The sequence below is a fragment of the Uloborus diversus genome, chromosome 8 (genome assembly GCF_026930045.1).
Source record: "Uloborus diversus isolate 005 chromosome 8, Udiv.v.3.1, whole genome shotgun sequence".
Classification (NCBI taxonomy): Eukaryota; Metazoa; Arthropoda; class Arachnida; order Araneae; family Uloboridae; genus Uloborus; species Uloborus diversus.
Window position 1 is genome coordinate 139,861,001 of NC_072738.1, and position 21,927 is coordinate 139,882,927.

The 21,927-nt window shown below is 36.1% G+C and overlaps 1 protein-coding gene across 1 annotated transcript in view; it reads left to right on the plus strand.

The window, feature by feature from the left end:
• The first annotated feature begins 7,159 nt into the window (after positions 1 to 7,159).
• Positions 7,160 to 21,927, plus strand: part of LOC129227954 (carboxypeptidase N subunit 2-like) — a 35,771-nt gene continuing 21,003 nt past the window's right edge. The window contains exons 1-2 of the mRNA XM_054862579.1: positions 7,160 to 7,485; positions 19,901 to 20,263. Coding sequence (XP_054718554.1) covers positions 7,196 to 7,485; positions 19,901 to 20,263 — 653 coding nt within the window. The 5' untranslated portion in view covers positions 7,160 to 7,195. The remainder of the gene's footprint in view (positions 7,486 to 19,900; positions 20,264 to 21,927) is intronic.

Sequence of the window (21,927 nt, forward strand, 5' to 3'; positions counted from 1 at the left end):
ATTTGAGAGTAAAAGTTATTTATCAAAATGGAAATTTTATTTCTATTTAGTTTCTGAAGTATGTTTATTTATTTTTTATTATCTTTTTGGCAACGGAGGAAAAATACACACAATCCTCGGACAAGAGAACTTACCCGGAAGAGAGAGAGATTTATTTTTAACTCTTCTTTTCCCTTTTTGAAAGCGATTTTTTAAAAAAATGGAAAAAATATATTACCTGCATTGTTTAAAATGTCCTTGCATGACCGTTTTTATTTATTTTGCGTATCTATTTCATCAAATGAGTGAAGCATATTTTGTCTCTTGAAATAAGCTTCGATAAGAATGTAAAAATTGTACATTTGGCGTAATTTGCAGTCTTAGCGAATTTAGAGAACATTGATTAGATAGCAGAAAAGCGATGGTCGTAGGCGAGAAAGTAGGCTCGTTTTGCTCTGGAGGAAGCTTCTTGTTGTTTTCTGAATATATGAAAAAGCCACAGAGTTTGGCCTAGGTTCCCAAAATATCTTAAGTGGGCCCTGGTGGCGGGATAGCATCGATTAGGGAAACTTTTGAAATTTCGAGGATTAGGTAAGTTGGTTTTGATACTAAACGAATCAAATACCGCGGTAAAATTATGAATGTCCAGTTCGACTTATTGTCTTGCACATCACATTGCTGTCAATAATAACTTTAGTTCAACACCTGACACCTAAGCATCTTTGCTCAAATATATAGACTTATCGCAACGCACATGGGTTAAGGCCACTATATAAGGGGAGCTGACTTATCCGACATTTTGGTTCCAAATCTATCAAGGGACAAAATTAGCCTTTGTACAAAAGCGTCGTTGCACAAAGGTGGTGCACAAGTTTTGGATGTGTTGCCCGATTGATGCTTGTTTATTTTAGACCATAAATGAAGACGATTTAATTAATACAAATTTAAAACAAATAAGGAGTGAAAAATTAACCTTAAGAGACATTTTACTCAACTTATCATCAATTGTTTTACGACATAGCAACCAGCAAAACTTACAACGAATTTATAAATGCTAGAAACCGATTGGACCAAAATGGCGGAGAGGTCGGCCTGTCTCTTTCAAGGGGATTTTAACATGGGTTGACGATTCCGCTTGGCATCGGCAGCAGTGAAAACTGACCTCCAGGAAAGAGGCGTGTTATACAATAACTTTGATCTCTCTTGACCGCTTCAAGAGAGATTAGCTCGAATTAAATTCCAAAAAAAGACAGTCGACTTCAAAATACTGTTCTACTTAGATATTTAAAAGCAATTTCGTTTTTGACTGGTAGATAAACGAGAATGCCAACGTAACGTGCGACCTCGTTTATTGGGAGTAACTGAGGGCAAAGAATATCTGTCAAATTTTAATAACTCTATAATGTGTACTGAAATCGGTGTAATGGGGAAAATATCCTGCTAAACCATGGGGAAAATATATGAGCCCTAGGGTGGTTCAAAAACCTTTTTTTTCAGCGAGAGTCCAGAAACCTCCAATTTTTTTTAGACTTACTAATAGTATTATGCTGTAAAAATTTTAGCTTCTTACGCAAATTTTAAAAGGGTGCTGAATGACCACGAACGGATCCAGAAAAGGTACAGTCATAGAAAAAAAGAAACGAAACACTCGATCGTATTCAAAGACTGTTGACGCTAGAGACACGTGTAAGGTGTTATTGTTTCAGGAATAAAAACGTCTACAGAATTATGTTAAAAAATTGTTGTTAAGGGGTCGTCTTCATATTGAAACAAGCATCAACTTTAAATTTTTCAATGAGAACCCCCTTTTTTATCACATATTTGTGATCAGCATCCTTTTTCAACTTTGTATACAAAGGTTTGTTTGATTCGATTCAGCCGTTACTTCAGAATCGAGTTCTGAAAAATTCCTCTCGTAATGTTAAAACGTATTTTGATATTTTTACTCATAACACAAAAAATAGATTAGGCACGGCAAAGATTGTTTTTTTATATGAAAATATGAATCGACCCAATAATAAATACATCATTTACAACACCTAAAATGCAATTGTAGTTTTTTTTAATGAATTATTTTAATATTTTTTGAAAAAAAAATATGATCTGAAACCATATTAAATTTTAACAGAAAAATAATCTAGAAGAGCTTTTATGCGGAAATCCAAAATTTGAGCTCAAAATATTCAGCAGTTTTCGCGGTATGCTTAAAAATTCATTTTTCCCACTTTAGGGGACCGTATAGTTTTTTGAAACAGAAATTTTGAATGTTGGTTTTTTCGTAAAAAATGAAAAGAAAAAAATTGTTCAACAAAATAAGCAAACCAATTATAACGTTGTTTTTCTACATTAGAGTTACGTCTATGATTTTTTTAATGTATAAATTTATTCGCTGTCTCTGCAGAAGAACACAATATTGCAACCGTCAGTTTTTTGTGGATATCGTTCAGACGTCAATGTCTAAATAATGCGAAACACTCCTTCATTGTCTAATAAAAGAATATTTTATCGAACTTTTAAAATTAAAAGCTACACTTAAAATACTTACGTTTTTTTTTTTTTTTTTTTTTGAGCAATCACGATTGTTTATTGTTCTCACTTGACTGTTTTTGGCGTTCCTATGATTTTATTTTCCCGCCAGCACCCTCTGCCAGCACCACCGTCGCGTCGACGGGCCTCACGATGCTGGTCCTCTTACGAAAACCGCCTCCAGGTTGCGTCCATATCCTACACACACGCACACTTATGCCAGCGCACAAACATATGCAGACACAAACACATATGCCTACACACACACACACGAACGCCTACACACACAGCACTGCATACACAACACGCACACACATGCATACATACACACACACGCACCCACACATGCGCCTACACAAACACACACACACACGCTCGTGATTGCGAAAAACATAATTTGAATTCAAGATGCCAAAAATTCAAATAATTTTTTTTCTTTCTGCGTTTAGCCATTGCCTTTTGTAAATTGACCTATCTGGATTCTGTTAAAGGCGAAAGTTCTCACTGTCGGCTATTTTTCGAGTGCTTTTTCCCGATTTAGACAAAGCAATAATTTTTCTTTTAGCAAATTATCACCGGGAAGAGCCATTAGTTCTACACTGTCTATTGCATTATGACTCGCAAGACAATGAGGTTTTATTGTATGTTCGCTTTTTGGCGCAACATTATCGGCCAAAAAGTATCGAATTACGGAAAAAAACAGAACTTTAAAAAATCATGAACTAAGCTGGATAATCTGAATCTTTTCTTTGTTTACATTCCGTTACTTGATAAGCCGTGACCTTGAAAGCAGCGTTTTCACTGTGGTGACGGTCCCTAAAAGGTTTTTCGTTATTAACTCCTGTTCTACTGCACGGAATGCAGTGAAATTTTGTACCCTTGCAGTGTTTTGCTGTCTAAACATAATTATGTAGCAAAAAAATAGGGATTCCGATTTAAAAATCAAGAGTTGGTGCTCATTCTGCTTTGTATATGGTCCTTTATCAACATTTTACCTATGTAGTTTTAAAGAAGACTTTAAACCAAGTCAGATGACACTTTTCTTTCCTTTCTAGCATGTATAATGGCCGAAAAATTAAAAGTGTTTCGTTTTTTTTTTCTATGACTGTACCTACGGTCAAGACTTGGAGTCGTCCCGAAAACGTTCATCAACTGCGAAGTTTCTTGGGGATCTGCAGGTACTACAGGAAGTTTGTGAAGAGTTTTTCCAATATCGCACGACCTTTGCATAAGCTGATGGAGAGCAAGCAAAAGTTTAAATGGTCCAAAGAGTGCGAAGATGCATTTCTACGACTGAGGGAGGCTTTAACATCAACGCCTATTCTCTCATACCCTCAGCCCGAAAAATCCTTCATCATTGCCACTGATGCGAGCCACGAGGGCATCGGAACTGTGTTATTCAAAGAAATAGACGGCAACGAACATGTCATCGCACTGTAAAAAAAATTCCGAAACTTTACTGAGTATTTTTCCGTGTGCAGGTAAAGAGCAGTATCTACAGAAGTGAATTTTCGAGATATTTGGTGAAACGCGTTTTGGGACTCCATACTAACAATCAGAAAATGTTGGAATTAGACTTTTTTTCGCGTGTTTTTTTCAGCGGAAACTTAATAAACAAGCTTGTACAGTAAAGGTAACGTACAACAGATGAAAAAAAATGAAAAAAAAAAATTGTAGTTACTGCCCTTTACCTGCACACGGCAGTATTTCCGTGTGACGTTCCGGGATTTCAGTGGTTTTTATCCACTTCCAGAAAAAATATTAAGTATCCTTGTCAAAAAGTTTCCTGAATTGCTACAAGTGGCTCGAATTCAACTTCTCACTGCTGTAAAAAATATTTTTAGCTCCCAGTTTAAAGATAAACTAAGAGTATTTATAAAGTGTATCGGCTTCAGTTCGATAGTGGTCAGTCCAGACTGAAAAAGCGTTCAAAGGGCGCAAATCAGCCTGTCGGCTACGTTCTTTCGCGAAAATTGCTTCAGATTTTTGATACGTGCTTGCAATTCTGGCTTAACTTTGGCCATGTTCATAATACTGCTTTTGGAGTTTTCCTGGAAACGCAAGAAATTGCTAAGTTATTATATCTCACCTATCTATGTTTATTGTGAAGTTCCAGAGACACGACTGGTTTTAAACAGGAAGGTCTCTGAATATTTCAGGAGGCTTCCAGAATAATTTCAGGAAGGTTACTGACTTTCAGCGGAAAACGTTCCTGATTTCTTCAAGACATGTTACTGGAAAAAATTGGGCACATCAACTGCCCATTATTTTCCAGAAACGTTTCTGAATTATTTTTACAGTGCGCTGACTGGAGCAAATGCTTATCAAAGTCGGAGCGAAATTACTGCATCACCAGAAAGAAGTTGCTGGCAATAGTTAAAGCTGTAGAATACTTCCATCATTACCTCTACGAACAAAAATTTCCGCTTCGGACAGATCACGCCTCGTTGACTTGGCTTTTGAACTTCAAAAACCCGGAAGGCCTGATAGCCAGGTAGATACAGCGGCTCCAGGAATATGACATAGAGATCAATCACCGAAAGGGAATGTCTCACGGTAACGAAGACGCTTTATCAAGGAGACCTTGTCCTGAGAACTGCCTCTATTGTTCCCGAATCGAGAAACAGTATGGAACGACTAGCCCTACTGCCTATCAGGTGACAGTGACTTCAACATCATCAGAACCTGATCCATGAGTGACGACCAAGTTCGAAAAGATCAACTTGAAGACCCCGACATAAAACGAATTTTGGAGTTCATGGAAAGTGACAGTAGGCGACCTAGCTGGCAGGACGTTTCCATCTTCAGTCCTGCAACAAAACGATACTGGGCTTTATGGAAATTACTCCGTTTACGGAACGGCGTACTACACAGAAAATGGTAATCTGACGATGGTAATACATCTAGGCGGCAGTTACTACTTTCTCGATCAAGGATTTCAGATGTTTTGTAGGAAATACATAGTAGTGCGACTGGAGGACATTCTGGTATCTTGAAAACCCTCAATAAAGTTCGAGAGCGCTTCTTCTGGAGCAAGGCGAAGGATGACGTGGAGAAGTGGCGTCATTCTTGTGACGCCTGTGCTGCCCGTAAAGGATCGAAGAAAAGAAGCCGAGGAAACTACATCTGTGCAATGTTGGAGCACTTTGCAACAACAAGGGGCGTTTCCGAAAAATTAATTTTTAGACCGTTAGTCTATTTTTCGTCATTAGCCCGTCCGATAAGCTTTAAAATAAGGGGGGGGGGATTTCTCCAAGAAATAAGAAAGATCTCGCATACCGACAGAAAAATAATCCACAGAAATAATATATAAGATAAGATATTGAAGAGAAGTGTTTTTATTTTTGAAATTTATACAATTTGTTTTCGCAGGCTGCTTGAACCGTTATGTCTTAAATAGCAGCACGTGTTCATCATTTTACCGAACGGTTAAAATACAAAATCAGTTGAACTAAGTTCGTTTTTTAGGTGTAACTTTTCGAATGTAGTAAAAATGAGACTGACTATTTATTTTTTGCGAAAGAAGAAAAAAAGATATATTTTACCCATCAAGTTGTTAGTAATTTTAATGTTTTACTTCGTATTCTAATAAATATTCATAGTTTAACTAAATGAAAAGCGTAATTTCATTTTGGGGTAGTACTTTTTTTATTTGTACAAAGGGTCACAAACTGTCATTAGAAGAATCTACATTTCAGTACTATACGATTTTTTTTTTCTGAACAAAAAATTATTCCATTGTAGTCTGAAATCTTAAACTTGTTACTTATATTTTCGCTTAAGTTATGCTTTAGTTTTTTGACTGGAGCCAAAGCTTTAAAAACAAAGAAAAAAAACCTTACAAATAAGAATCAATTTCGCTACATCAAGATTAAGTTTTCGTTACAGCAAGGAGTGTTTCCATCTCATTTATTTTATTACTTCACTTGCGTTTTTATTGTGTTTTAAGTGTTCATATAATGCGTGATATTTGTCTAATTTTGTGATGCAAACCGTCCGGACCGGGCTCGAACACTCGTTCTTCTGGTTACCAGTTGAACACTCTGCCGATCGAGTTATTCAGCTCTGTCAGCTACAGTGCGAGTTAAACTTATAAATTTAACCGAAAACTTCAGTCCGGTGCTTTAAAATAGGTTTTTTTTTGACAGAAAAAAAGCAATTTTTATGCCGTTTGTCCATTTTCGTCATTAACTTGCACGATAAGCTTTAAAATGAGGAGTAAATCAAAGAAATCGATCAAGAATTGAGGAAGATCTCGCGTAGCGACAAAAAAACGGGTTACCGAAATAATATGTAAGGATAATATTTAAAAAAAATGAAAAAAATAAAATGAAATCAAGACAAAAGTTTTGTCCTTATAATGAAAAACATTCTTTTTAAAACCTTTCTCGAGGTGAAAAAAAAACATTGAACGTTTGGTGTACTTCTTTTGAAATTTTATTTACTTCTGTTCAATATTAAAATTCCCTATGTAATCCAATTTTCAGTTTTAAATGAGTAGATAATATTCATAAAAATTACACCATATCTGAGCTCTTATCTCTTAGTTCCTCTGCAGCAGATAAAATCTATCTCATGAGAAATATGTATCTCAGGGTGCACCTGCTAACATTATTCTCGAGTTCAAAACTTTTCACTACTTCCTGCTTTTGCTAACTACATCAATTCATGTCGGAAAGAGGACTACAAAATGCTGCTTTACTTTTATCTTCCTGTCCTGGTGCTCTCGGCTGCAGTCGGTGCATGTCCAACTGAAGAAGAACCACCTTGCAGTTGCGTGCCTATAGGCTTTCACGCTAGTACCGTGACCTGTCTGGGTGTCAACAATGAACTGGACTTGAAGAAATCTCTTGTCCCCATGCGGTCAGCACTGCCCATTCGGCAGATGGAGATATTTGAATCTAGGTTCAATTTTATTCCGAGCGATGCGTTCAAAGGATTGAAAATTCCGACGCTCTTCATTGCTGCTTGCACTTTGAGGTAACACGTGTGGTTAATGATGTCACACTGTTTTTCAACCCTTTTACTCCCTCTTGCCCGTTGTAAAATGTCACGCCATATGACATGAACATTTTGCTATACAAATATCTTTTTCTTCAACCGTAATGTATAATGTCACATTTCACTTTATCCTACTTCCCTTCCCTTTTCAAATGACACGCCATATTACATGAACATTATGTTGTAAAAAAAGTCTTTTTTAAACTGAAATGTGTGATGCCACACGTTACCTTACCCCCCTCCCCCTGAATTCACCGCAAACTGTCATAATATCACAAACCCCCCTCCCCCTCGAAGCAGGACATCATTTGTGGACATCCGCTCCCCCCCCCCCTTCCACCCAACAGCTTATTCTCATAATGAAATGAATTATGTGTTTTTTTAACTAATTTCATGCAAAAATTTAGAAAAGAATTCAATTGTAAATTCATTGCGGATCACAATCATTGTTGAACAACGCTTTCTTTTTAAAGACTAATCCTCCCCTCAATTTACTTTCTCCGTTCAATGCCTCCCCCCCCCCCCAAATAAAGGCATGCCGCTTTCTCGATTTTAACATGAGCAAAAGTGATCCCAAATCGAGGGAACGAAGGTTAGTAAATTTTGGTACAACTGCTACTGCCATGTATCGCAGGTATTAGGAATTAATAGCGGAGAGCACAGTTTGTTAATTTCTAAATCTGCGTTTTGAAATTAACCATTTAACAATACGATTTATATATTTTGGATCCATTGCCATAGCAACATCTTTTGTCTGGTTGTCGCCAGGTAGAGTTTTTAGTTGTACCCTATGGTTGTACAGTTAGAAAAAAAAAAAAAAAAAAACGAAACACTCGTTCGTATTCAAAGAATATTGACACTAGAGACACGTGTAAGATGTTAACATCTTTTGTCTGGTTGTCGCCAGGTAGAGTTTTTAGTTGTACCCTATGGTTGTACAGTCAAAAAAAAAAAAAAAAAAAAAAAAAAAAACGAAACACTCGTTCGTATTCGAAGACTATTGACACTAGAGACACGTGTAAGATGTTATTTTTCAGGAATAATGTGTTCTACATAATTATGTCAATAAACTGTTCTTAAGGGGTCGTCTTCATATTAAAACGAGCATCAACTTCAAATTTTTCAACGAAACCTTCCTTTTTTCATCACATATATGTGATCAGCATCCTTTTTTAACTTTGTATACAAAATTTTGTTTAATTCGATCCAGCCGTTACTTCAGAATTGAGTTTTGAAAAATCCCTCTCTTAATGTTAAAATGTATTTTGATATTTTTACACATAACACAAAAACTAGATTAGGTACGGCAAATATTGTTTTTTCCTATATAAAATATGAATCGACCCAATAATAAAAACATCATTTACAAAAGCTAAAATGTTAATTATTTTTTATGAATTATAACAATATTTTTTGAAAAAAATATGATCTGAAACCATATTAAATTTTAACAGAAAAACAATTTAGAAGAGCTTTTATGCAGGAATCCAAAATTTGAGCTCAAAATATTCGGTAGTTTTTGCGCTATGCTTAAAATTCATTTTTTCCCACTTTAGGGGACCGTATAAGTTTTTAAAACAGAAATTATGAAAGTTGGTTTCTTCGTAAAAAAGAAAAAGAACATAATTGTTTAACAAAATAAGTTAACCAATTATAACGTGGTTTTTTTTACATTAGAGTTCCGTCTATGAATTTTTTAAATGTATAAGTTTATTCGCTGTGTCTGCAGAAGAACAACACTATGTTGCAACAGTCAGTTTTATGTGGGTTACATTTGACCGTCAATATGTAAATAATGCGAAACACTATTTCATTGTATAATAAAAAAACATTTTATCGAACATTTTAATTGAAATCTACACTTAAAATACTTCTGTTTTTTTTTTCTTTTTTTCTTCTTCTTTCTTTTACCTTTTTTTCTGCATTTAGCCATTGCAGTATAATTCTTTTGTAAAACAATAACTTTGAAAAAAAAAAATTAACATACACAATTTTTTCACAGGAACATACAATAAAACCTCATTGTCTTGCTAGTCATGTTGCAACACTGTAAAAACGATTCAGAAACGTTCCTGGAAAATAAAAGGCAGCTGAGTGCCCAATTTCAGCCATTAACATATCTCGCAAAAGCCAGGATTGTTTTTCTGCTGAAATTTAGTAACCTTCTTGAAATTATCCTGAAAAATACAGGTATCTTCCCGCTAAAAGCCAGTAGTGTATCTAGAATTTCTGAGTAATCTTAGCCAGGGATGGTATAACAGCTCCATAAGCTTTATTATAATCATGGCCAAAGCTGAGCCAAGCATCTTACTTGATTGCAGTTCTTGCAAAGCTACGCAGTCCAAAGACTTTTTCGCTCCCATTTGGGAGCTTAATCAATCAGGATGGACCGTTATTGAATTAAAGTCGATACACCTTACACTGTAAAAACGATTCAGAAACGTTCCTAGAAAATAATAGGCAGCTGATGTGCCCAATTTCAGCCAGTAACATATCTTACAAAAACCAGGAACATTTTCCGATAAAAGTCAGTAACCTTTCTGAAATATTAAGAAATCTCCCCTATTAAAGCCAGTCGTGCACCTTCTAGAAAAATTATATAGGTTTAATTTATTTCATTAGAACCTTCCTGATTTACCAAGAAGGCTCCAGAAATATTAGAGCAACCACGGTCAAGCTACGCGAAAATTGCAAGCAAGAAATAAGCATATTCCTTGCTAGTACAGTAAAAATAGGTGTCGGACCCAAACATCCAAAAAAAAAAAGCTAAACCTGGTGCAAATTATTTATTACCCTCCCAATAAGAACAGGTAAAAAGTCCCACCCCATTGTGCGTCGGGTTTTGGAATGGGGGGCATCTAAAAATTACTGTTTCGAGCATTTTTTCGGAATTTTTAGAGTAAATTTCAAGAGGGAATATTATATCATACTAAATTTAAAAGCATGAAAATAAAGGCGTTTACCCCCAAGAGGGATGACACAACCCACCTAGAGCCCCCCTATCCCCGTAAAACGAAGCAGTACCCCCATTCCCCCCTCCATACATATCAAGTGGAAATATTATTTTATGCAAAGTTAAAGTTAGTAATCAAGTGTGTCCATCCTCCAAGTGCGATAGTGCCCCTCCACCCAAAGCTACAGCACCCCCCCGAAAAAAATAATGCGCCAATCCGCCCCCCCCCCTTTCCATTTCAAGTAGAAGTATTATTTCATGTAAATTTAAAATGCATTACATCAGGACTGTCCACCCCACAAGAACAGTAGCTCACCCCCCAAAACAAAATAATATACTTAAGGATTATCCCCCCCCCCCCTCTGATGGCACATTTGACAATATGGTCAGAAAAATTATGCTCAACTGGTTTTTTTCCCCCTTTTATTATATTGCTTTTTTGCAGTACTTAAAAGCAAAATTTTTAGTTTGCGTTATAACATGCATGCCTCAAATACGTCATCAGATAGAGATTAAAGCTCCATCAGAATTAGAGTTTTCAAAGCTTGTAACAAAAAGTTTTCGTTATCAAGATCTCTTTTGGAATCTAGATCCTCAGCAAAATCGTTATTGTTGCAGCTATGTCTAACACAGTTTGCGCATATAGTTGAGCACTTCAGTCCACTTTCAAACTTATCAAACATTCATTTTTCCAATAATCCCTCAGAGCAAGCACAAGATATGAGGCAAAGAAAGTCTTTTAGAGCGCAAGGCTTGGCTGTTGTAATAGGACGCAGATATTTCTGTGGTGCTTTCTCCTTCTTTGTACCCATCAAAAATGGCACTAGCTTTCCCATACTTATAAGTGACATAGACACAGCATTGCTGGCATATTTCCTTGAGGCTTGCAGATCATTACCAAAAAAAAAGAAGAAAAAACATGCTCGAGAAGGTATCTTCCATCTGTAACATACATGACACCAACTGTTTGTTTTGTGATGGTGGCGTGGATGGATATTTTGCTTCAGGGGGGGGGGATAATAACACTTAACCATACAGGTTTTCTTTACTTCTGAAACCAGATTCATCGAATACTGATGGAGGATCAGCGCACAACTCGTATTAGAAGTTTTTAGCAATTTGTTGTTCTTTCTTTTTTACTGTTCATACTATTCGGTGTAAAAGATGATTTGGGCTTACACACGTCTACAAATAGTAACTACACTCGTAACAGAAGCCGGAGACATAACTGCATACCTCTTTTACAAAGAAATGCAACTTAATTTTTTGCCTTCCATATCCTTTTATGTTACTACCGCAACGTTAAAGGCCACATCACAACTCACCTTATTATCAGCGGCACGACCAGTATCGGCGAGCAACACCACTACCAACTTGAGTCAATACCCGTAGAGAAGGAAGAGCAGTATTTATCATTCTACTGTTGTATTGCTCATTGCCATTATTAAGACTTCTTTCATTGTTGAATCACTACAGGTTCTGGACTACCTAAATTTGTCACTGCGTAGGATCGTTGGGTAGCTAATGTGACATATTTATCAATTTTTTTAAAAATTGCATAATGTACTCAAAAGTTTCAGATAGTATTGCAAGTATATGTTCGCATGTTTAGCATAATTCACATAACTGGCTGCGTAAAAGAGAGGCGGCTAGGTGTTTGCAAACGGGAACCCCCACCGACTTGGAGGGTGCAGAATTGCAGCATTGCCCGTCTCACTGTTTCGGTTCATCCCCCCTTACGGTGATGGCAAAAGATTAAAGAAAAGTTGAATAAATTAATTAAGAAGAAGAAGGTAAACTGCAGTCAATTTGGACTATTTTTTTTATGCTGCACAGGGATTTTGTTTTAGATATCACTGGCGATATATCGCCAAGTGTCCGACAAATTACAACAACACTTGAGTTTACATCGAAATTAGCAATGATTCCCCCCCCCCCCCAAAAAAAGGGACAAAAGACCACCTTAAGAACATCCGAATGCAACCAAAAGGTAAGGCGCACAACTAGGCCCCACTAGGAGTCTATGTACCAAATTTCAACTTTCTAGGACATACCGTTTTTGAATTGTGCGAGATACATACACACATACGCACATACATACACTGTTAAAAAAATTTCCTGAAAATAACGGATAAAGTACCGGCAGCAAAGTTGCCGTAAATATTACGTTTCCGTTAAATTATTTTCCGTGAATTAACAGAAGTTCCATTTCTCATTTCTCCGTTTAGTTCTGTTCTTCCATTTATAAATTTTCCGTGATTTAACGAAAATTCCATTTCTCTTCTTTCCGTTGATCTACTTTTCCGTTTTTAAATTTTTCGTTCATCTATTTTTCCGTTTTTAAATTTTCTGTATCTTCACAGAACTTTCGGTTCTTGATTTTTCGTTGCGCTATTTTTTCGTTTCTCATTTTTACATATTTTACTGAAATTTCACTCTCGTTTTTCTATCCTATGTTTAAAATAATATATATTAAAAAAATAATTAACCATTCAAAAACTATTATTTTTTTAATTTGTATTTATTACTTCAATATATTTTAAGTGAAATTTTTGCTTGATAACTTACCTTTCAAAGCATCTATCTTGAAATTTGCACCTTCAGATGAATAAAAATAATCGAAAAGTACCAGCAAGGAAATTAGTGGATTTGAATATAACACCAATTTTTGATGCTGATACTGCTCGATATTTTCTTCCACATCTCCTCGTACATATTCTGGCATGGCATGGAAAAGCATACATGAAAAATAGAATATTTTTTTTTGCAGAATTGGTCAAATAAAATACCATTAAAAACCGGTTGACTTTATCTTGGAATAATATACCTGATGGAGGGTACCGCATACCAATTTACTGTGTTTAAAAACAGAATCATTGACATACACGTGAAGAATTTTTTGCTCCAGATGATGTATACCCCCCCCCCCCCCCCCCCCGGTGATTTCCGCGTTAGAGCAAAAACAGTAACTTTATAATAGTTCTATAAATTCTAAATCAGCTATCATCGGAATTCTATCAAGTGCATATTAACAAGAAAAATACATTTGTATATTAACATGTTCAAAGATATTCTACAATACTTACATGTGACCAGCGGTGCTAAGTTTAAGTGTCTCCATTGCGTCTGTACACAAGTAATCCAATAGCCTTTATTTTAAATGGATAACACGAGATTCTAAAACTATTCTCACCGCTAGAACACACAATATGGCTAACGAACAGAATTGTTCGAAGTATTGAGCAAAATAATACACCGCAAAAATATTCTAATACTGACTCAGTAAAACTCACATCAAATCACCAGGGCGATCAAAACACAGCTGCCTGTCTGAAAATGGCGCAAACATTTTTCCAAACTTACAAAGTCCAAAGGCGTAAAAACAATTTCGACATACGAGTATATTACTTTCCAGGCATGAAATAGCAAGCTATCTATTTTGTCTTCGACATCTGAGTTGATATTCTAAATAAGCTTTTAATTAAAAAATGTAACAGTGCGATTTAATAAGCACTATCAAAAAGCGATGTTTATCATAACTTGAAGGCTAATCAGGATACTAACAAAGTACAGCACAGCAGCAACCCTAGAAATGGAAAAATTCTGTTTTCGTTACTTCCTTTCGTGATATTTCTGTTTTTGGAAGGAAAAAATATGTTTTGAAGCATTACGGAAATATTCTGTTAAAATCAGTCAGAAAACTACCTGAACTTTCAGGTTTTTTTTAACAGTGTACGTACATACGGACGTCACGTAAAAATTCGTTGTAATCAACTCGGGGGTCGTCAAAATGGATATTTCGGGTGTCTGTAGGTTTATAGGCATATATCCACGTGTCGTCGGGTAGAAAAAAAAACACAACATTCATTCACGGGTGAGAAAAATGGAAATTAAGGCCGATTTTTGAGTGAAATTTTTTTCGCGAATACAATACTTCCTTTTTTGTAAAAGAAAGTAAAAACACTCATACTCACGAAGCATTTTAGATTTTACTCTGTGCTGAACAAATTAAATGTTTATTTATTATTTTTGTTTTCTCGGCCGTCTCCAACCCCCGCCTTGAGTAGTCTGCGGGGATGAAGTTCGTTTTAAATGTGTACCCCTTATCACAGTTCAAAACCCAAAATGAAGCGAGATATTTTTAGTATAACTAATCGCAAAAATGTTTTTGTTTTGAAAATAAATTTAAAGATTAAATGCTGTTTTGAATATATATTGTTTACATTGTTATTGGTATTATATTGTATTATTAAACTCACCTTTCGTTAGGAGATTGCGTTATGTTGCGACGATCATCACCCTTCTGTTAGTTTCATTACTTTTTCTACTATCACTTAACGCTTAACGCTGATCCAAGGAGTAAAGAAAGAAAATTTCCCCAACCATGCGCTCTTCTATCGTATGCGCGAACGAAAGGAATGCCAGACGAGAGTTGCGCCGTTATTCGCGTTTTGTCACAAATCGGTTTACCCTCCCATAAGAAGTTATCACTTCAAAAAAAAAAAAAAAAAAAAATCATACGTGCAAACAAAAATTGCTGCAGTTTATACGGTACACTGTAAAAACGATTCAGAAACGTTCCTGGAAAATAATAGGCAGCTGATGTGCCCAACTTCTACCAGTAAGAGACCTTACAAAAGCCAAGAACGTTTTCCGCTAAAATTCAGTAACCTTTCTGAAATGATTCCGGAAGCTTCCTGAAAAATTCAGAAATTTTCCCGTTTAAAGTCAGTCGTGTCTCTGGAACTTTAGAGTCAATTTAATTTAGTATATTATAATAGTTCGGCACCTTCCTGATCAATTAAGGAAGTTTCATATTCAGTAATGCAAACATAGCCATGGCTAAGTCAGAATTGCAAGCAAGTATCGAGAATACTACTCGCCAGCAATACTTGCAATGCAACGTAGTCCATACTTATTCGCTCCCTTTGGGAGCTTTAAAGCATGGACAGGCCGTAACTGAACAGCTATCGATGTACTTTATAAATACGCTCAGTTAATCTTTAAACTGGGAGCTAAACATATTTTTCACAACAGTGAGAAGTCTGCATGCGTGCCACTTGTAGCAAGTCAGGAAACGTTTTGACTATGATACTTGATTTTTCCAGGAAGCGGTTAAAACCATTGAAATCCAGAAACGTTACATGGAAATACCCAGTAGCGTTTCAGAATTTTTTTACAGTGTACAGCATGCGTTTGTTTTACCTTTTCCGTCCGCCGTTAGACGGTGACTGCAGTGCCCCCTCTAGTTTATTGGAGTTGCGAAAACTTGTTCAAAAGTGCTTTTAAATTCGAGCATGCAAATCAGCAATGTTGAAAAAAGATTAACAATAAATATAAGCTACTTGTTCCTTTTATGTATTAAAACGAAAGTCAATGCGGTTTTGTTTGTTTTTGTTTTTAAGGAAGGATAGGTAACAAGTAAATAAGCTTGGTTTGCACTAAAAAGTGAAAGAAAATAAGTATATGACACAAAAAAATGCAACACTCCCAAAAATTGAAGTTGATCTCAATATCTTTATGTCTATGTTGATTCTTAAACAGCTAATAAAATTTTAGTTAAAAATTGAAAGAAGAAAAAGTATAGGCGGTATAGTAAAAGATATTCGTACAGAGCTGTATACCGAATATTTCTTCTCTCAAATAGCTGTATCAGCCAACAAAATTAAAATTAAAAATTTGAGAGAAGAAATAAGTGGTATACAGCTCTGTGCACATATCTTTCACTGTACCTCCTTTCTTCTCTCAAATAGCTGTATCAGCCAACAAAATTAAAATTAAAAATTTGAGAGAAGAAATAAGTGGTATACAGCTCTGTGCGCATATCTTTCACTGTACCTCCTATATTTCTTCTCCTTTTATCTCTATATATTAAAAAGAATAACGTCAAAGAAATTGCGAAAGGAAGTCTGCACTGTAAGAAAATTCCGAAACGTTACTGAGTATTTCCGTGTAACGTTTCGGGATTTTTATCCACTTCTTGGAAAAATCAAGTATCATTGTCAAAACGTTTCCTGAATTGCTACAAGTTGCACGAATGCAGACTTGTCGCTGTTGTGAAAAATATTTTTAACTCCCAGTTTAAAGATTAACGGAGTGTATTCATAAAGTGTATCGGCTTCAGCGTACTCCCGACCTGTTCAGACTGCTAAGGCATCCAAAGGATGCGAATAAGTCCATGGACTGTTGTAGCTTTGCAAGAATATCAGGTGAGTAAAATTCTTGATACTTACTTGCAATTTTGTCTTAGCTTTTGCCATGTTTGTAATACTGCTTTTACAGCTTTCCTGGAAACGCAGGAAGGTGCCAAGCTATTATGTCAAACCTACCTAAGCTCAATAAAGTTCTGAAGACACGACTGACTTTAAACGGGAATATTTCTGAATATTTCAGGAAGTTTCCAAGATAATTTCAGGATGATTACAGAATTTTAGCGGAAAACGTTACTGGTTTTGGTAAGATATGTTACTGGAAGAAATTGGGCACATCAGCTGCCCATTATTTTCCAGGAACGTTTCTAAATCGTTTTTACAGTGTGTGGCGGGCCTGGGGGTCCTGGATACCCCATGGTACCTACAGCCTTGACATTTTGAACAAAATTACTTCATGCCCTGGGGTTGCGCACCTGCGGTTTTTTATTTCAAGTTTCTAATTATTTTTTATTAATAAATTTTTAGGCTAAAGTTTCACGTAAATTGCCTATAAAGGGATGAAAGATTCCACCCCCCGCCCCCGACATTTTGTGTCGTTTGAAACAGATTTCTTTTCTACATCAAATAAAGCTTGCTACAACTTTCTCAATAAATTAGAACAAAGGAAATTAAGGATTTCTATGTTAACTGAAAATCCTAGGCTCAACTCAAGTCTTTAACTGAAGAGCAAAATATATTACTGGAAACCATGAATTTTAAAGCGACTTTTTTAAGCGTACAAACCAGGTATGCGGAGTCGGAAGAAAAATTGTTGACTCCGACTCCGATTCCAACTTTTGGATTTTTAAACATCCAGTCTAAAACTCTAACTCCGGCTTTTTTATTAATCATTATTTTTTTTCCAAATCCCCCTCCCTCTGGGAAGGGAAGAAAACCCCTAAACAGAGATTGAAATATTAATTCTTTTTCATGAAATTTTCACTGTGTATTTTATTGAAAACTTAAGATGTATACAACGTTGGAAATTCAATTTGAAAATCAAATTATCCAATTGTTGCGATTTCTAAAGTGAGATTACTTAAAAATTCCATTAAAAAAATGAATAGGATTAATTTGCTCCCCTTTAATGTTTAACTAGCAGATGTTGATCAAATCCTGTGCTTTCAATTTTTAAAAGCTGTAACTTGAGGGATTTTTTTTTTTTTTTTTGGCTTGGTCAAAAAACTTTTCTTGACAGGGGGCGGTCCTCACTCCTCCCGGGTGACACCCATCTGGTGGGTTCCATCTCAACTTAATCTCAGAGTTTATAAAAATTGAAATATTTTAATTCTGAAAAATTTCCCCAATAATATCACCCTAAATCTTAAACTTCACCTTAAAAATTTCAACGAAAATATTGCACTATATTGCGGGGAGAGGTCGGGTACATGTATTTCTTTAGCAAATTTTACCCAAAATGCGGCGGTATGCAGCTCTTTACGAATAGCTTTTACTACAGCTACATTTCTTTTCTCAATTTTTAATTTTAGTTTTATTGGCAGCTTTAGAATTAACCTTATTAAGAAGATTTTAGGATTAACTGCAATTATTGAGTGTTGTAACCAAGAAATCATGTACAGATTTTATTTTGAACTTTTCAGTAATAAATAAGCTTTCTTAGATAAAGTCTTTAGAATTTTTTTAAAAAAAGAGGATTTATATTGTATCGGATCTTTTGGATTTGCGCTTTCGGGCCAAGCCAACACTTATTTGAACTTACCAAGTACCCTCAGAAGTTTCCCGATTTGCTCAAGCGATTCATACATTCCTTTTACTATTTTATAACTGAGATCGAGGCAAAAAATATACTATTGTTTTTATTTGAAAGTGATTGCTTAGGAAACGTTAGGCAACAAAACTGTTTGCTGACAGTCGCTATCACTTAAATAAAGTTAAAAAATAGGGAAACTAGGAGACGGCGGTGGCGTACGTAGCTGTTACAGAACGAGCGATAAACAATCAAACCAGCTGGTTGCCACAACGACAAACATTTCCTCATTAGTAGCATGTAATCAAATAGGTAGTTAGTTTTTAAAAAATGCAAGGAGAATCAATGAAAATTAAAGAAATAAAAAAACCCGGAGTCACAGTCGGGGTCGGTCTGTTTTCGAACGACTCCGACTCCTTTACCCCAAAATCAGTCCGACTCCGACTCCACAGCCTTAGTACAAACCTGCCATTTTGCTATATTCAGGAGCTTCTTAGCATCTATAGCTCAGCAAGTTAGTACAAGTTATTTTAAAACCCATGAAAAAGGAGTGCTTTTTCTTCCAAACGGAACTCGTAACGCGCTTTTAATCTGATTCTTTCTAATTGACGATTCAAATCTTTGCGAATCAAAACAGAATGCGAAGCAATCTTCGGGGGTTGATGAGCGCCATCGAGCAGGGAGCGGAGCCCCCTAGTAATTTAAATTTATGTGAAATGACATAAAAAAATAGCTTCAAATATGATTGCAACATGGTAGTTTTGTCTCCGTATTTTCCGAATACACTGTAAAAAAAATCCTTAACTTTACGGAGTATTTCCGTGTAATGTTTCGGGATTTCAATGGTTTTTAACTACTTCCTGGAAAAAGCAAGTTTTCTTGTCAAAAAGTTTTCTGAATTACTCCAAGTCACACGAATGCAGACTTATCCATGGTGAGAAAAATATTTTTAGCTCCAAGTTTAAAGATTAACTAAGCGTATTTATAAAGAGTATCGGCTTCAGTTCGATTGCGGCCCGCATAGACTGATAAGGCGTCCAAAGGACGCAAATCAGTCTATGGACTACGTAGCTTTGCCAGAATTGCGGGCGAGAAAATGATACTTGCAATTCTTTCTTAGCTTTGGCCAATTTTGCTTTTGGAGCTTTCCTGGAAATGTAGGAAAGTGCCAAGCTATTATATTATACCTACACAAGTTTACTCTAAAGTTCCAGAGACATGACTGGATCAAAACGGGAAGATTTCTGAATATTTCAGGAAGCTTCCAGGATAATTTCAGGAAGGTTACTCAATTTTAGCGGAAAACGTTCCTGGTTTTTGTAAGATATGTTTCTGGAAGCAATTGGGCACATCAGCTGCCCATTATTTTCCAGGAACGTTTCTGAATCGTTTTTACAGTGTATCGTAGGTAGAAATTTGCCGAATGAGAAATTTTTGGGCGGTCACAGCGACCTGCTATACTCGTTAATCATCTAAAAAAGTTTTACAAAATTTGGATCCGTTTTCGAAATACCATTGAAAATAAAAGTCTTCCATCTTCAGCTCCCTGTCTGATTCCGACGTTGCTTTCGAAGGCCTGGAGGACTCCCTGGAAATCCTGAAAGTGCACGAGACCATGCTGCTGAATGGTTGGGAGTGGGCCCAGCTCAGGAACCTCAGGTCCCTGAGAGAGATCCAGGCCGTCAAGTCCGGCCCGCTGACCGTGGACGAGGACATCCGGGACATCGCCCACCTCAACATCGAGAAGCTGTCGCTGGTCCAGAGCGAACTGTCCCACATCGATGACACGGCTTTCTCCACCTTCCACAACCTGATCGTGCTCTCTCTGAAAGACAACGCCATATCGGAGCTGAGGCGAAGCATGTTTCCCAGGCCAGCAACCAAACTGGAAATGCTTCTACTCAGGTACGCTTTTGGTAGAAATAATAAAGTGATAAAGGCTAAGGCCCTATATATAGTGACTCTAATAAGGTTACTTTTTCGTTAAAGGTAGTACATCACTAGGCGCATTTTATATTTTTGGCGAATTAGGCTTGAAGTGGTAAAGGTTAAAACCCCTTTACAGCGGCTCTAATGAGGGAACTTTTTCGTTAAAGGTACGTCACTTGGCGTTTTTCATATTTTTGACGATTTTAATTCATTTATCGCTGCTGAAAACGTAAAATTTCGTTGTTGGTGACCACTTACCGGTGATATGGAAATATAAGCATCCGGTTTAAAGGCGGAAGTGGACGCATCTATTAGCTTTCAGGGGTGGTTCTTTGTTTGTTACAGATGCGCGCTTTTGCCTGTTAATTATTTGGACGCAGTTTTCTAAAAATGAAAATTTGTTCACAGCAGTATTTTTATTTTTAAATCTAAACTATCATTCTCACCACAAAAATTATTTTTTACAGCATAATTTTGAACTTAGCATTTTTCTTTTACATTTCCGGATGAAATGAAAACATTATGTTATATTTTTGTTGCTTCCAAGGAAACTCTTTTTAATTCCCATTATTTTCAACTAAGAGGATGCAACAAATTAAAAATGCCCTAGTGACATAAAACATATCATCAAAATCCCATCTCCGTTTTCTCTTCTCCTCTGCTAGAATCACTCAGATTCAATCGTCTTAACTTAGCCGTTTGCCAAATTCCATGTATTTCATGGTTGGAATGTAAAAAATTCAATTTCTAAATTAAAGGGGGGGGGGGGGAAACAATATTATTGATATCGCTAATCGTGTCACCAAACCAAGTGACTACCTTTAACGGAAAAGTACCGTAACTAAAAATGACTGAAGTATTTTTGTAGACGCGTTTCTTCCATACCAGCACATCTCTTTACCAGTTGACAACCCAATATGCAATCCGAGAAAAGGAAGTCATTGGTTTGTTTATCGGCAGAGTTTTTTCTACCATAAAACAAATTACTCTCCCTATTACAAAACATTTCCAATTTAAGGGTCGCAATATACTTATAGATATTGCTCATCGTGTAGCCAAACAAAGTGACTACCTTTAACTAAAACCATATAGGAGGATAGGCCCACTTATCCGCCAATTTGGTTCCAAGACAGCTTTCGATAAACCCTGTTTCTAGTATGTATAAATACGTTATAATATTCGTTAGTTGCTATGTCGTAAAACAATGGATGATAAGTCGAGTAAAAATGTCCCTTAAAGTAAATCTAGAAGGATAACTTAATTCACAAATTCAAAAAAAAAAAAAAATGTTTCGCGAAATGTTTACTGTAATGAACGAACGTCATTTCCACACCTAATTTGTTTTTAACGTGTATTAATTAAATCTTTTTTATTTACAGAATAAAATAATCAAACATCAATAAGGCAACTCTGCTAAAGGATGATCAATCTAAAACAATGGATGATAAGTCGAGTACAATGTGCACCAGCTTGGGCACCAGTTTTCTGCATCAAGGGCATTTTACAAAAACTAATTTTATGCCCCTGCAATTTTGGAACCAAAATGTCGGATAAGTCAGCTTTCCTTATATTAGTGGACTTACCTTTAACGGAAAAGTACCGTAACTAAAAATGACTGAAAAATTTCTGTAGACTCGTGT